We start from the raw sequence: 17,646 nt of genomic DNA on the forward strand, positions 1-17,646 counted from the left end.
AAACATGTGTCATTGGACTTAAATTCATATATATTTTATCTGTATATAAAGATCAAAATGACAAGGCCTAATGGCCTGGTAAGGGTGGTCCATTGCTCTCTATTTAAACATACTTTAAACCTCCATCACTTCACTCCCAATGCTATAATTGCACAAGGCTTTAAGAAAGGGCACAGAGTCCTCAAGAAGTATCAGGCTGCTGCCAAGTGGATGGATAAAGAGAAGACACCAGAAATTCTGAAATGTCAGCCTGCTTTGGAGGAATAATATCTGATTTCCTGTCACTGGGATACTAGCCTGGTAGAAGATAATTTTACACAAAGATGGGAGCATTCAACGCTTCCCATGTTTCTGCCAGGGTGTAACCTATGAGTTTTATGGATTTTAAAAAACAAACATAAATTAATTACAGTATTTGTTAACAGCAACAGGATGAAATAAAACGTTTGTCTAAGTCTCTTTCATATTGCTTATATAGCTGTACAGAATATTATTGGAGAAAGAATTTCAATGCCTGGAACTTATGCTGTTCAAAAGAACATTTATTTGTTCGAAATCATAATGTAACACTATAAGTTACAAAAAAAGACATGTAGTCCAGGAGAGAGAGAGGAGGCCATATGGAGAATGGATCACATTGGTTGAAACAGGGCCTGAAGTGGGCAAAATGATGGAATTTCTTTAAAAATAATGATCAACAAGATTGAGTTAGTATGTCTAGGTGGGCCCTGGACATCAATCATGTAGCACTACCATGAGGAGGAAGCACAAAAGACCTACAGAGAAGGAGGAAGGAAATAGCCCACAGAAGAAGTGGACAGATAAGCTTAACCTGATGCAAAGTCATACAAAGTAAGTCATTGTAACACAAAAGGAGCCAGCAATAATCCTATCCCATGAGCCAAGAAATATTATACAAAGGTCAAGGTTGTTTGAGTGTTTTGAGACTCTTACAATTTATCTCTGGAAACAGAAGCCAATGGAAGACCTGTGTAATAGTCTGCACATTAAAATATTGACAGCTACTTGATATAACCTCAAAATGTGGTCATAAGGTCACGTTGGCTTTAATATATAATCACTTAATATTATCACATTAATGCTCTTTGGCCAACAGATACGCTTGACTCAAACCAATTAGCTTAATTTAATAATTGGATGTTATCTCATCCTTAAAATTTCCCTAAATATTTTGAAGGTATTAATAAAATTTATTGTAAAGTACCCAGATTCTCTTTAAAATTACATAGGTCCATGAATCTTCACTTGCAGGATCCGCAGCTCCTTTTATTTCTGAGTATCTATCTCCAAGTCAAAGTGTTTCTCTTTCTCAGTTTACTTTTGTCTTTTTGAATATTCTTAAGGCTCACTTTTAACCCGCGTGAATAACAGAGATAAGGCCAGAGAAAAAAATGAGGAACATTCCTCTTTGACCTCATCCATTAGTAAAAAGTTCATCTTCTCACCTTTCAACTTCACAAGCATGATTTCCCCTCTTAATAGCAGATCAGATTGAAGATGCTTCAACATTCAACTCAGTCACTAATCGTCACTAGCATCATCTATAGCTCTGCATGTCCAGTTACAAAGTTACACTCATATGAGAAGCTTTCCTAGGCATTGTCTTCTGGCAACTAACAGTAAAACCATAAATAACTATAAGACCTTATTCTGGGTGGCTAAGTTATTTCCTGGAGTATAGTAGGAACTCAGTAAATAGCTCCTGGGTGACAGAATCAATGTCACTATTAATTATGAATTGCCATATGCTCTAGGGAGGGGAATAAAACATTGTTTTATGAAAGAATTTCAGTATGAATGGTGACTCAGGAAATATTATACTAACGAAGACTCCAAGAAGCTCTACAAATTTCCGCACTGCTCAGTCATTAAAGGTGAAAGAGTTTGGCTCATTGCAGAAAGTGAATGAAGGTCAATCAGATTTAGGACTTAGATTTAGAGAATGTGAAAGTCTTAAGAACTCGATAAAGAATTGGGCAATACCCAAGTATTATAAAGCCTGAAAGCCAAGCGGATAATTTTGATGTTATTCTCATTACAATTCAAAGATGTCATTGAGGTGTTTCAAGCAAGGGGGCAAGGGTTAGATTCTGGAAAAAAAAAACATTTAAAATAATTCTACCTGGTTTATTGACAATGGATCCCTTAGAGATTGCTGTAGTATTACAGAGGTTCTACAGATGTTCTATATATGTAGTGGTACATTGGCCTACAGAGATGGTTCTGAAAAGAAGCCTCTAAATATTAAATACATAGAGATGCTAGAAATATCATCACTAGGATGCAAATGTAAGAAATGGATTATAATCATGCCTATCTTCTAGAAGATTTCTAGAGAGACCAAGTTCTAAAAAGGTAGGAAAGTCTAACTCCAATAAAATCAGTTTTATAAATCATTGTATCACATTCAGGGGAAACCCATATTAAAGTCATCCTGAACCTTGAAATCGACATTAACTGTATATAACTCTGTTAAGAGTTTTCACCCATAGCGTGGACATCAAATCTCTCTCTACAAAGGAGCAACAGAGCTTCTGACATGCATTTTTCTGTCAGTGTACAAAGTGCAAACTGACTTTTACGTAGAGGAAAGCCATGCCATGGTTCAGGAGATGAGGGCCAAGGAAAGACACCTAGCTTGAGCAAGCCTGCATCAGGACTACTATAGATAAGAAAGTCTAAGTCATCAGTGGAGAATGGCTCTCTTCCAGTCTGGCCTTCAGCATACCAAGGTGTCCTACCTTGCTCAAAGGAGAATTCTGGGTTTCATTTAAAATTTTCAGTACTTCAGAAAGTGAGCTTCTGAAGGAAGCATTGTGGAGCTTAACTATTCTTAAATACAGTTCTTTACTCTCTTGTTTTTACTTATGTGTATTCTCCAAACACACTTGAATAGCCACACAAAATGGTTCATTGAATGTGAGGTATACACAGACTCATTTATGCTATTCTAGATCCAGTGAATGTTAACATCTCAGTCCTTAAACCTCAGAACAGGATGCTTAATATTAGCTCTAGCAACAAACAGTACAGAAACAAAATAAAGATTTCCCCATCACCAAATCTGTGCATGGATTTCAACAACAACAACAAAAACTTGTGTAGAATTATATACGTCAGCATGGGTTAAATATCACCCTGTGTGGACTATCCCACACCTGGGCCAATCATGATTCCATAACCAACTTGAAACTTTCCCCAGCTTTAGAGACCTTACTTTAAAGCAAAGCTAGATTGCACACTTCCTGCCTCATATAACTTTCACATTGAACAAGATTTCATAACTATAAACTACAACAAAATTTTTTTACTTGTATGGTTGTACTAAGTCCCTTACACCAACTCTCCTCTGATTAGGAACACAGTCATCTTAGGATCTCTGTTGCAGTTATGACAAGCTCTTTTATGCTAGGACGGAATCTATTTCATTAGATTGTCACAGACTACCCCTATCAACTGTACTCTCAAATACTGGGTTGTGAATTCTATCCCTCTTGACTCTTGTTTTCCTGGTTTTGTTGTTTTGCTTTGCTTTGCCTTGTTTATTTTCTATTTTACTATAAGTCCGCATCCATATTTTAAAAACATTATTTAACTACATAGCAAAACTATAGCAAGGAATTCTTTGATATTTATACACTTTCATTTTACTGGAGCACCACATATACATGCCAAGGGCAAATGCTGTGTTTGACCCAATGAAAGGAATATAGTCACTTACCTCTGTCACTGTCATAGAGGTATGCGAACTTGTCCCATTGGTAGTACTCAATCAAGCTAAGGAGTGCTCCTTTGAGGTCAGGTCGCATCTGGATGACAAATGGATGTGTGCCATCTGTTGGGAAGCTAGGTGTGATGAAGGACACATGGAGTGTCCCACAGAAGGATGTGATGGTATTTACAGACTTCTTGTCGTAAAATCCAAAAATCGCATAGACTCCTCTTGAAAACTGGGAGCAGACTAGGAATTGAAAAGACAGAGATGATACGTTATTTAATCATCATGCGATTTCATAGATTGGCCATAAGTGCAATATCCCTTCATGTAAGGAGCAAAATCATTATAAAATCAAAGAAATAGTTAGTATTGAAAAATTCATCAAAATTTATAGAAACTTATTTACTGAGCATTCAGGTTGATGAATTCAAAAACCACAAAGGATAAAATGTAACAATTAAGGCTACAAGAAAATGCACAGATTATTTAACAAGCTTTACATGGGTAAATATATTTAAATAAAATATTTTAAAACACATAAGTAACTAAATGTTTAATCTTTTATTTAATTAAAATATAATTAAATTCCTTTCCTCTTCTTACACTCCCTATGTCCCTCACCCTCACTCCTTCTCTAACTTGTGGCCTCTTTATCTTTACTTATCAGTGTCACAGATGCAGAAATATTAAAATGAAATATAAAACAACCTTGAGTCTGGTTTCGTTTGTTTGCTGCTTTTTTGGGAGGGGGGGTTGGTTAGTTGATTGATTGTTCTTTTTGGCTTTGTTTTTTTTTGGAGGGGGCACTTCTTTTTTGTTGTTGTTTCTGCATATATAATTTCAAACCATGAGCTTATCCTGGGAAAGGTTAATATTCTCTCTCTCTCTGTCTCTCTGTCGCTGTCTCTGTCTCTGTCTCTCTCTGTCTCTGTCTGTCTCTGTCTCTGTCTCTGTCTCTGTCTCTCTCTCTCTCTCTCTCTCTCTCTCTCTCTCTCTCTCTCTCTCTCTCTCTCTCTCTCTCTGTCCAGCTATTACTTGCCTGTAGTACTATTAGTTGCTTAGAGTTTTGTTGCTTTGTTTGTGTTTTTTATTGTATAGAAGTAGGATCCAGCAAAATGTATTCCTTTCACTTTATCATGTCTAGCATTACTGTAGAAATAACTTGGTTTTTATTTTTGCTTTTATTTTTTATTATTTTATTGGATATTTTCTTTATTTAAATGTATTTAATTTAATTTAAATGTATTGAAATTGAATATCACGTTATCTCCTTTACCCCCACTCTCATTCCCTCTTCCTCTCCTCTTGGTTTTGTGAAGATGCTCCCACTCTCAACTACCCATTCCTACCTCAGAGCCCTGACATTTCTCCAGCAATGGGAAAATGGCCTTACTGAACCAAAGGCCTTTCCTCCCATTGATGCTAGACAATGCTGTTCCCTGCTACATATGCAACTGTAGCCATGGGTCTCTCCATGTGTATTCGTTAGTTGGTGTTTCAGTCCCTGGAGCTCTGTTGGGGAGGGGTTGTTTGGTTGATATTGTTGTTCTTCCCATGGGGTTGCAAGCCCTTTCAGCTCCTTCAGTCCTTTCTCTAGCTTCTCCATTAAGGTCCCTGTGTTCAGTCCGATGGTTAGCTGCAAGCATCCTCATCTGTATCAGTATGACTCTGGCAGAACCTCTGAGGAGGCATCCATATCAGGCTCCTGCCAGTAAGAAATTCTTGGCATCATAAATAGTGCCTGGATTTGGTTACTGCATATGAGTTGGATCCCCAAGGGCAGCAGTCTCTGGTTGATCTTTTTTCCAATCCCTGCTCCTCTATTTGTCCTTGTATTTCCTAACTCTGGTGACAACAGATGCTTGTAAGGATATATATGGCAAGAAAGAGGAACACTCCTCCATTGTTGGTGGGATTGCAACCTGGTATAATAACTCTAGAAATCAATTTGGTCGTTCATCAGAAAATTGAACATAGTACTACCTAAGGACTCAGCTATACCACTCCTGGGCATATACCCAAAACGTGTTCCAATATATAACAAGGACACATGCCACACCATGTTCATAGAAGCCTTATTTATAATAGCCATAAGCTGGAAAGAACCCAGATGTCCTTCCACAGAAGAATGGATACAGAATATGTAGTACATTCACACAATGGATTACTGCTCAGCTTTAAAAACAATGAGTTCATAAAATTCTTAGTTAAATATCATTCTGAGTGAGGTAACTCAGCCACAAAAGAACCCACATGGTATACACTGATTAGTAAGTTGATATTAACCCAAAAAGCTCAGAATAATCAAGAAACAACTCAAAGACCTTATGAAGATCAAACAAAGAAAGGCCAGGATGTAGAAATATCCTCTTCTTATCTAGACTATATCCTTTCTCAGAACAGAGCATATTTAAGCAAATCAGATTGATTAAAAGACATTACATTAGCTAGGGATGTAGCTCAGTTGGAAATTTGTGTACCTCACAAGAAGATGACCAAGTTTAAACTATAGAAGTCATAAAAATAAACAGCTATAGCTTCAAGCAATAACCACATTGTCCCTGGGGATGTGGAGACATGAGAATCCTTGGGACTCATGGGTCAACTGCACTGTCCTAATCAGCAATCACATATCTAGTGAGAGAACCTGTATTAATATGGTAGACAGCTATCCCGAGTAATAGTGTCCAAAGATCATGCCATGTACACTGTTAGCAGGGTCACCAGCACACATGCATATAACCAACACACACAATCACACGTGGATACATATTTTAGAAAAGCTTCAACAGTGTTGTTTTGACAATGCTTTTTATTATAAGTCTAGTGCATTTCCATTGTTCTACTGTTAACCAAAGTCTCTGTAAGAAGAAAACATTGCACTTTGTGCAGAACTACTTAGATCTGTCACCAGAGAGACACCCTGATTTGTGTCACCCAGTTAAACAGCAATTAAATAAATTCAGTAAATAAATTACATCAATTTTCTAAACCTAGTAGTTGATTTTTAACACTTAGCCTAACTTATATGTTCCTCTGCACATAAAATAAAAATTAATGAAATATTTTGCAGAAGGACCACTAGTTTTTAATTGGAAATTTTATTTATTTACCTTTCAAATGTTAACCCCCATCCTGGTTTCCCCCCTGCACACTGCCTATCACATCTCCCCTTACCCTGCTTCTATGAGGGTGCTTCCCAACCCACGCACCCCTCCTACCTCATTGTCCCAGCATTCCTCTACACTGGGTCATTGGACCTTCACCGGACCAAGGCCAATGGAGGAGTTAAGGGAAGGACTGAAGGAGCTAAAGGGACCTTATCTGCCATCTAAGATGATTATTTTTAATATGGTAGTATTTGCAAGTCACAATTCCTTCCACAACCATTGTCCTCTTCAGGCATTTCATCTCAGTAAATAGCACATGACTATTCCCTCTGCTTCTGCCATCTTGGAAGTTCTATTCTGAGATCAATATTTTGAAATGTGAAGCTGTTTCCTCTTCACCCTATCTACTTTGCTTCAGTAATAGAAATGCTTATACTATGCATATCATGTGTCTGCTAAGTTCTTTCTCGTGATAATTCTTGAAATAGGAGCTGTTATTATTCACAAAATATTATGATAAAAAGCCCCAAATAGAGGAAATTGATTATCTAAGTCATACTGATAGACAGTACAAGAGGCTGTGTTTAAACCTAGGCAGTCTGGGTTCAGAATCTGTATTCAAACCTAATGTAAATACTTAAAAAAAACACAATTAATGGACCAGCTAGAAAATTGTTATTGCACCTGCACTAATGGACCCTCTATTCAGTTTTCTTCAAGATAATCAGAATGGTCTTTTGAAACATTAATATGACTGCATCTATTTCTGGGAAGTAAGAGTTATTTGGCCTAGGACTGAAGTGCTCTATAGAAACTATCTGTGACAGTCTTCTGGCCACCAACCCAGTTTATTAGATGTTCTGATGGATGCATAGTTAGTTTTCCCAAAGGACCCCGGACATACCAGCATCTTATAAAATAATTACTTCTTTTTGAAAGTAAAGCCAATATTACCTTGTTCCAATTGTCTCTTTTACAAAGTATATAGTAATAGATTTGTTTCATCAAAAGAACCTTGCTAAAATAGATGTATATTCTAATGACAATAATAAGTGTAGATGATCAATAAATTATATCTAACATTTCAGTAATTATATGATATTAATTGGCAGATAGTGATGTCAGGTGTTTCTCTGGGTGCTCATTATTTCTAAAAGATATTTTACTTTAAATATCTCTTAGCATTCTACTTCTGTCTTTTTAATATAAGATTTTCAGATTGCATCTTCTGGGTTTTTTAGATTGCATTTGTATAATAGATTATTGACATCAACTCTTTTATGTTAGTCTTGTTTTGGATAAGCTGATACACCAGAGAACAATAAATATCTTTCCATAGATTTGATGCAACTCTAAAATAAGGCAGTAGTATTTTATTCATGTCCATAGTATTTGTTCTCTTCTAGGCAAAATGCAGCATTTAATATATTTGATGGATATGCCTGTTTATCATTCAAGTGAAAAAGATCTTGACAGTTAGGTCTTTTGGGCAAACTCAGCAGTGATCTCTTACTTTGTGCAAGGATATGTGTGTACTAACATGCACATCTTATATTTGAATTGGTTACAATATTTGCTAAATCTTAGATTGATGAAATGTGACATTTGAAAAGGGTGGATTGCTATAAAATTCTCCCTGGGTTTACTTTATTTAATTTCTTGTGAAAGGTTGGCATGATGTTCAGACACTATGGAGATGTCACGCAATATGATTTTGATGGAGCTTCTTGTTAATGGAATATTTTCTGTGTTGGAAAGACCAACCCCAGCCACACTGGAATTCTTGAAAAGGAAGCACTATATGAATACAAAATCTCAGTAAGGAGCCATACTTTTCATTTTCCATTGGTCTGACGTGAGATTTCAAGAGACCTTTGTGTTTTACAACCAGCTGGAAGCATTACCTTTGTCTCAATAAGAAGCATAAACTGTACATAACTTTGTAAGAAAAATGTCTCTTTTAACCTAGAAATCATTTTTTCTAGGTAATTATTTTACCAAAAACTGCCTTTATCTCTTGACAAACCTTGGCCAACCTCAACCCTCGTAAATGCCTACCTAAATCCTCTTGAATACTCAGAATATTAATAACATTTCTTGCTAAATGATTAACAAAAGAAGCTGTCTTAATTTCTTGTGTCAAGATAAATGCAGAAGCAGTAGTGCTGGCTATTAATGTAATCAAAGCTGCTATACCAGCAATAACCAAGCCCACTGCCCTCTTCCTTCTGCTTAAAGTCTGACTCACTTCTGATACATGCAAGAATTTTGCAGAATACCAAGGTCCTATAGTACTCACAGGCAGTAAAATGAAAACTGCTTCATAAACCACCATAACAGACATGCCATATTTCAATAAACTAACATAATTAGAAAGTGTACAATCAATACAATTTACATTAAATATTGTATAAGAAACAATAGAAATTTTAACATGACCAATTACTAATAAAGATTGGGAACCTTAACACATGCACTAACACTTGTTCAAAGTCCAGATCCTGTCCCAGTTTTATCAATGACTAACATATCTTCATAAAGAACTGCAACTAACTTCCAAATTTGTTTCTGAGAGAAGGGGAATTCAATGACAATAATACAAAATCAAAAATAGCACTGCTCTTGGAAGACAGGAGGCTCAGTCTGCAGGAAGTTTTGAATATTTGTGTGTCAAGCATTCAAGTGCCTGATAGGTATTTGATAAGAAAGCTCTATTTTTTCTTTTTACGTGCTTGTAATAGAAGTTTATGGTTGGAGTAAGTTAAATTCACAGAAGCAAGGGAGTTGAAGAGAGGACAAGTACTATTTATAACTCAAAAGAACATGGCCACAGTGACTGATTTTCTCCATCTATGTGCCAACTTCCACTCTCAACCACTTTCCTAAAAACACCACAAACTAGAGAGCAAGTGTTTATTGTTTGCAAGAGGTTTAAGTGGCATTGCCTACTCAAAATTTAACATTTCATCCTGGCTTCCAAAGGCTTACACACATCTCAGAATGAATTCTCTGTCTCTGAGAGTCAGCATCATCTAAGCCATGATAGATGGGACTGAAAGCCCAAATGCAAAGTCTCTTCTCTTACCCATGACCCACTTTAAAGTCAAACAGAAACTTATGTATTTCTAAGATGTAAATAACAAAATAAAAAACACCAGTTCTTAAAATGAAGCAATAGGTAATAAGGAAGGCACAGACCAAAACAAACCAATAACAAAAAAATAAATCTGGCAGATTAAGCTCTAAATTCTTTAGCTCTGTGAAGCATCCAAAATTCATAGTCCCAGGACATGCAGTCCGAGGAGCTTGAGTAGCTCCCAGCAAAGCACTGTGGCTCTGCAGTCCTGTATCCCACACTGTTTCCCATCTTTCCTGAAATGACTGATTTCTACCTGTAGTTTTCCTCAGAAGACATTCCATATTTTTGTCATCTCTCAATTGCAACATACACAGAAAGCTTCAAGCACTACTCTCCCTGGCAGGGAATCTTTTAAAGGGATTGTGACCCTCATACACACTTTTCTTTCAAGTCTTGGAGAAACCTTCAATGACTGTGTAACGTTGCTATTTCATCCTCCAGCTGTTCGCGGGGATAGAATAGAGTGGACTGAAACCAAAATGAAAAAAACAGACACATACAGAAACAGATATTTGGGATCAGGTGGTTGTGGTCTTGTGATAGAGAAACTGTAACACATGTTTTTATTTTTTGATATAAAGAGTTGAACAGGGAAACAGACTTACTGGATACAGTTGAATACAGAGGTAGAGTTATAACAGAAAAGCAAGGAGGCAGGGTTTATAGTGTACAGATACCTCAAAGAGGCAGGCTTAGCTCATCCTGATAGGAGCATTTTCTGTAAGAGATCAGTTTTCAGGCTGTAAAAATCTAGGAGGAAAACCGTTGGTGGGCATTTTCTGTATATACTATTAATATCCACACTTAAACCCCAAGAAAAGCTTTGCCATTTCTTTCTGACCCTCACCCCAAAGGCAAAATCTTTGCCAATCCCGTCTGTGTCAGAGGCTAGGGTCTTCACATGGCCATGGCCATGTCAACAGTATTCATTCACGAGTTAATTAACACCCGGCTTCCGGCTTCCTCTTTACAGCATATCTTGCCACCTGCTACATCTCTAAAAGCATCTTGTGGATAACATCAGGACCTAATTTCCTTTTAAGCATCCATCTCTTTTCTTTGAACAGTGGCCATAGCACCTGTTGAGTTGCTTAGGTTTGTTAATATGAATACTTTCCACAACCACCCTGTGTAACCAGAGTACCACAAAGTACTTTTAAGCAGCTTTATCTTGTAAAATTCAGTCCTGGCTTTAATGTGGTCATTTTTATTCTTAAGTATCTTAAGCTATTTTTTTCCCAGTTGAAAGTCATTAGCTTACTTTTTACTAGTACTAATCTTGTTAACAGGGACATCAATAAACATAAATAAGTTTACTTATTATCTGGCCAAATGGTGCTTTTCCAAAACTTTCAAAAGTATTTCTTGTTTGTAACTCTCACTATAAATATATCTAAAAGATGTTCTTATTAAAGATGCCAGAGCCAAGATGCTGAACTGTCTAAAACATTCCTTCAGCAGCTTAAACTCTACTACCCATGAGGTCTCAGGTAATTGATAGCAGGTGGAGATATTCATCCATGTAGAGGTGGTTCTGATGCTAACGTCCTGTTCCCCGACTGGTTCTATATCTAATCAATAAAAATGCTAGCAGCCAATGAGCTGGGAAGATAGATGAGATTTCTAGGTTGCCCTAGGCAAACTAGCAGATGCAGGACAGAGAGAAAAGGAGTTTTTAACCATGCTTTGGAGGTAGAAAATCCAACCAGCCATATGAGACCCTGAGCAGAGTAGCTACAGGCCACTTCTCCAGGCAGAAATTTGGGATGTTGAGGTAAGTGGAACTAAAGGTAACTCAGCAACTGAAGGAAAGACAGGTTGAGGTGTGATGAGCTCAGAGTATTAGGAAGGGCACACTAGCCTTAGTACATTGGAGGTGCCCAGCACTTGAGCCAATAAGGCATAATGAAACCAATCACTTTTGTGTGTCTGTGTTTTTCATCTTTGAATCCAGTATTCTGTGGGTAGATGCTGGTAGTGAAACCCATTCCTGGAGCATTAAGGCAGGATAGCAAAATCTCCAAGCAACACATCACCATAACAAAACACAAACAACCTTCATTCCTACTCTTAGTAGAGTATTTCTTTCCATTTGTATTTGCATCTGTATGAGTTCATTCTCAGCTGTCCTCTTAGCTGACTTCTAAGCTCACTGGAATCACTCAGTCAATTCCACTGTGGGCTTTGACTGGCTCTAATCTCCATACATTTTCAAATCCTCATTTGCTTATTTCCAAAAAGTCAGAACTACATTTTAAGTTTATTTGAAAGCAATGACCCCACTTTTAGCACTAGCTTTCTGTATTGGTTGGAATTGGTGATGAGCTTTTCATCAATGTGGCAACATATGACACAATGAATTTAATGGGAAAAGGACTTGTAGTCTTCAGTCTTGGAGGTTTTATGAATAATCCTCTGTTCTTTTTATTCTGGGCTCTTGGTTATCCATAGGATCATGGTTATACAAATATGTTGTAGAGGAGCCTCGCCTTCTAGCTGATAGGAAGCGAAGAGATACAAATTGGTAACCAACCTCCAACACCATACCCATAGTGGGCACCTTAGTCAAGTGGCACCACATCATGTCAACTCCTAGCATCATCTGAATTATGCTAGAAAGGAATCAAATATTCAAATTAAGAAACCTGTAAGAACATTTCATGCTAAAATTGTATCCAGCTTGATATGTACAGAAGCCTATTAAACTCTAAAATTATTTTGAATTAGTTTAAAATGAGATTATTTGTTTCATTTTTCATCTCTATTCTATTCCCCAAGGATGCTTTCAAAAGTAAAGCTACCTCCCTGAATCATGTCTTCTAAAGGAAGAAGGCTTAGAAGTCCTAGAGTATTAAAAATGGTGTGTTATTAACTCTGAGAAGAACGCAAAAGAAGCCTTCTAAAATGAGATAAAAAATATCAGGATTCTGTTCAGTCATCTACATGAACAGAGGACAGTTTCAGCTTCAGCTTCATGGTCTGGATAATTAGTTTTACGCCGTGTTGTAAGTTTTTGAATGAGTAGCCTGACTAGCATAAGGAGGTCATGTTTGACCTGAGGCTTAAAAATGGCTGCAAAGGAGTTATTGAAGATATTCTTATTAAGTTCTACTTGAGTTAAATATTTAATAACAACTTTGAAAAATTCAGCAAAGTCAAGTCCTTTCATGAGACATTTTAGGTCAAACTATAGAAGTAATAATCTCCTGGGTGTAAGTAAGTTGCTGATTATTTCGCTTTTTATTACAAGCACAGAAGATCTAGGCTGGCGACATTGCTGATGGGGCATCTGACACTCCTTTCCTCTTGGGTCGTTCTGCTCATTGGTGCTGCTAATGTGGCATTCACGATACAGTCTGGGAGGCTTCACACCATTATTTAGTGGAAGGGGAAAAGAGCTGAGTATGATTTTGCTTTGTTTTCTATTTTTACATCTACACGCTGATATTTACTTTAATGAAATGGTGTGAGGCACTTCATAAGAAGCTTGCAGCCTGTAAATCTTTCAGTTTATCTTTTTACTAAAGGCTTTCCTAAAACACGCTGCCTGAAAGGTATTCTCTGACAAATTGTTTCCCAATTTTGTCCTTTTTCATTTAATTTTTAAGGTTTTTCATCCTTATTACCAAGATCCAATTCAAGTGTTCATGTAAATCTCCCTAGATCTCCCTCATCTCAGTCATTTCTTTGTTTATCCCTCTTCACGTACTCAGAAAACACACAATATAAAATGTCAAATACACTATTCATGTTGTAGGTACACGCTTATATTACAGTTAGCTTTTTCTCAAATAAGTGGTAATTAAAATTATTTCAATACATCAAGAGGATAAGCTTTATAAAATAAAAAAGGAAAGAAAATGCATGAAAACATTGTTTTATGGTATCTAAAACACATAGTTTTTCTTGAAAAGCTTAAATACATGAGATGTTATTCAGTGTCCAAGAATGTGCTAGCAATGACTGTAGGCACACAAGCTGAACATTTCTAATAATGAGAGAAATTTATATTTTAATCTGAATTTGAGCTTGGAATCACAAGTTACTCTGCTCTATCTCAGCCTGAGGATAGCAATATTACCCACATCACTATAAAATATGGAGGCATTAATAAAACACACAAACACACACACAAACACACACACATACATACATACACACATACACACACACACACACACACACACACACACACACACACATACACACACACACACACATACACATCCTTAGTCATGTCAGCAGCTTCAGAACCGCATAAAAACTTCTGTTTTCCACCGTATTTTCCACATTCTAATACTAGTGTTAATATTAGCTAACTATCAATTATACAACAAAAGTTTGCTTGTAGTTTTCTTCAGCTTGAAATTTACAGCTTCCGTGAGACTGTGTTCCTGAGTTGAAAATCGAACTCATTTTCTCAAGCCAGACGTTGTAAGGATATTCCCATCTCTGATCCCGAGAATACAAGTGTTTAGCCAGTCCTATCTGATTGACCTCTCGAATCTGTATTCCTCAGCTCTGCTGACAGTGTCTAATGGAGTCCTTTAAGCACTTATTGACTACATCCCTGCAATGACTTCTCAAACAGCATCCTCTGGAGGACATCTTCCTATCACAGCAGATATCACCCACTTGCTCAAAGGCTCTCCAAGTGCTCCAGTTGCTGAGCAAAGAACAGACTTGCTCTAGTTCTATCAGTTCAATGTGATCCGAATCACACGTGTTTATCATTTGTGATTTTTCAGCCGATTGCATGATTGTGTGTTAGCCAAAATTAGTGTTTCTCTGCTTTTGCCTTAAACAGTGACCTGACTGGGAAGAGAATAAAGATCCAGTTATGTGAACAAGCCTAACAAGAACACAGCACACAGCAGGCATGTAATAAATGACACGTAATAAGATGGCAGTTCTTCCATGAAGAGTATCCCGTTTATCATCAAGTGAATGGCACCTCCCCCGGTTGTATCTGTCCTTTTGTCTTTCTCTTCACCCTATCTGCAGCCTGAGCTGCAGTACCTCTGTTAGTGTTTCTTGCTGACTTCTGAACTTCTTAATCAAAGAGCTCAGTATGACAACAGAATCAAAGTGGGGAATTAGAAGCCAGCACTATCTTTCACTCACTAACTGGTAGGAAAACCGCAGTTCCTAATCTAGTAACTGGGGATGCCTATCTTGTCTATCTACCTGACCAGAATGCTTTAACGTTACTGTTATTAAAAGTATAGAACATACTCAAGAAAATATTAATGATTGGGTAGGTGTGCTTTTAGAAATAAATTCAATGTTCACAGTTTTTGTTTCTTCTGCAATAGACAAATTGGGAATTTTATAGTATTTAGTACTTAATGAATATATGATCAGAACCAAATGGTTAATAAAATAAACTGCAGGACCTTACAGTAAAACATCATTTCTGTTGGTAAACGTTTTGGAAACCAATATTTCACTCCTGCATAGCTACTTTTCAGGATCACTGGCTTTGTTGGAAGACACATGTGAAACATGGCCAATCTTTAAGGAAGCAGAAAAACAAAACAAGACAAAAACAAACAAAACAAAAAAACCAAAACACCGTGAAATACCTGTGGCGTCCAGTGGAATTACTATTTGTATCACAGAATTTTACACTTGTAATGAAGAGGTTAAAGCATGACAGGATATACAGAGGAAGATGGACACCTCTGTGAAGATGGGGCTCCTCTGTGCTGTGTATTCATCGAGTCTTGAAGTTTACCTTAAGTGACACTCATTTCTTTGGCATAGAGTTGTAGAATATTATATATATATATATATATATATATATATATATATATATATATATATATATTATATATATATATATATACTTTATTAGAATCTTATGTAAATGTTTTGGGAGTGTCTTAGAAACAGAACCGTGGTTCCATTATTTGTGGAAATTGTTAGTCAGTACACTTTTCTATGATAGTGATGAAATGGAGTGAACCTATCCCTTTTCCACAAATAGAACTATTTTAAAGTTTACCTATCTACTGCAGGGCTTTTCTCCTGTCCCATCTGTGGCATCCACTCATGAGACAGTGGTTTATCATCTATACAAATCTCTCCTAAATCCCAGCTATCACTGCATCGCTAGTGAACAAAATACTAAATGGCTCTGAGACAATGTGTGGAATCATAAGGACACCCAGGTGACAGTCTCTATAAATTGCCTCACTAATGTTTAACCTACAGCCATGACACCCATCCATAGAGTGACAAATTGTCTCTCCTGGGCATACATTTTTCACAGGAATAGTTAATGTGCTGCACCATTATCTCTCAGTTGTAGAAGACTGTGAAGTAGTCAGAATGCATTTTTCTTTCTCTCTAGCAAATACCTTTCTTTCCTGACTTTCATGCTAAATAGTCTGAGTGAGGTTAAATGTCCTGGGTTTATTGCAGTGGCCTTTACTATACTACTATATGCCACTTTAAAAATCTATAACATTTATTTTTGCATCATTCTTCATCTAAGATGGCAGGGAATAATGGAATCAGGAGTAATGGGCGATAACTTTAATGTAAATTTTAATGATGGCACCCGGACAAGGAAGTAAAGGAGAATTGCCTTTGTTTATAGAAGATGCTATTTTAGAAGAGCTGGTTGCATTCCTCATCCTGGCTATGGATTTTCTTGACACACACACACACACACACACACACACACACACACACACACACACATATCAGTTTGACCTCCAAAGACGTGCCAGCCTCAGGCTCTAGCTGAGGTCTAGATGTCTGTGCTGGTGGGATGAGTGTTGTGTATACTGTGGAGTGGGATGAGTGTTGTGTATACTGTGGAGTGGGATGAGTGTTGTGTATACTGTACTAGACTGAGGGATTGCTCATAGGCCTGGCTTGTCATCTCACCAAGCCTTGAGCCAATTGGGTGCTCCTGGCCAGTGGCAGAATTCAAAGGTCTCAATGTTCTCAAAGGTCCCATCGAGCTTAGACATACTTGTAAATGGCTGAACACTCAACAGATAAGTTCTAGGGATGTCAAGTAAGTCACACATATTTCTTATCCCCATATTTTTCACATAAAATCCATGTAGTTATAATCGACTTGAAGGGACTTAGTACACCATTCTCTTGTATGTTTAGTTAGTGTTCCTTTCTTACATTCATCATCCCTTAGATTTCTTCATCGCCCTCTTTTACTTTCTTCTAAATCATGTTATTTTTCATGTCCATTTTGGCCGTGAAACTCTATACACTTACTAGATTAATTTTTCTATATTTATACCATTATAATGTTGTTGTCAGGTCCCTTCAATGTTCTATTTTAGATGTGCTGCTAAAGGAAGCCGTAGATTGTCCAAACACAGAGGGTACCCTAGAGATGCTACCAAAAACCTCATCACCTAGAACAAGGTTTTGGTTGATTTATTTGTATTTGTAATTTACATTGTTTTTTAAACAAACCCACCTCTCATTCCCCCCCTCCAGCCCTTGTATTCCCTATCACAACCACTCTTCTTCCCCACTTCACATGCATTTTGTTTCATTTTACTAAACCTGGAGACTGCACTTTGTCTCACCTCTAGGCATGGGTAGAGAACGATTTTAGTTTTGTATGTGTGTTGCATTTCTTAGAGGAAACATATTTTAAGGGCATGCTGTCAATGTGT

At 37.1% G+C, this 17,646-nt stretch overlaps 1 protein-coding gene across 2 annotated transcripts in view; it reads right to left on the minus strand.

Annotated features, from left to right (window-relative positions):
• The window catches only part of GRIA2 (glutamate ionotropic receptor AMPA type subunit 2), a gene marked incomplete at both ends in the record, with an annotated part of 115,995 nt that overhangs the window by 52,284 nt on the left and 46,065 nt on the right, over positions 1–17,646 (minus strand). For both annotated transcript variants that reach the window (XM_080916524.1, XM_080916525.1), the window contains one exon: positions 3,743–3,982. In XM_080916524.1, coding sequence (XP_080772650.1) covers positions 3,743–3,982 — 240 coding nt within the window. The remainder of the gene's footprint in view (positions 1–3,742; positions 3,983–17,646) is intronic.

Source organism: Micromys minutus (assembly GCF_963924665.1).
Source record: "Micromys minutus genome assembly, chromosome: 4".
NCBI lineage: Eukaryota > Metazoa > Chordata > Mammalia > Rodentia > Muridae > Micromys > Micromys minutus.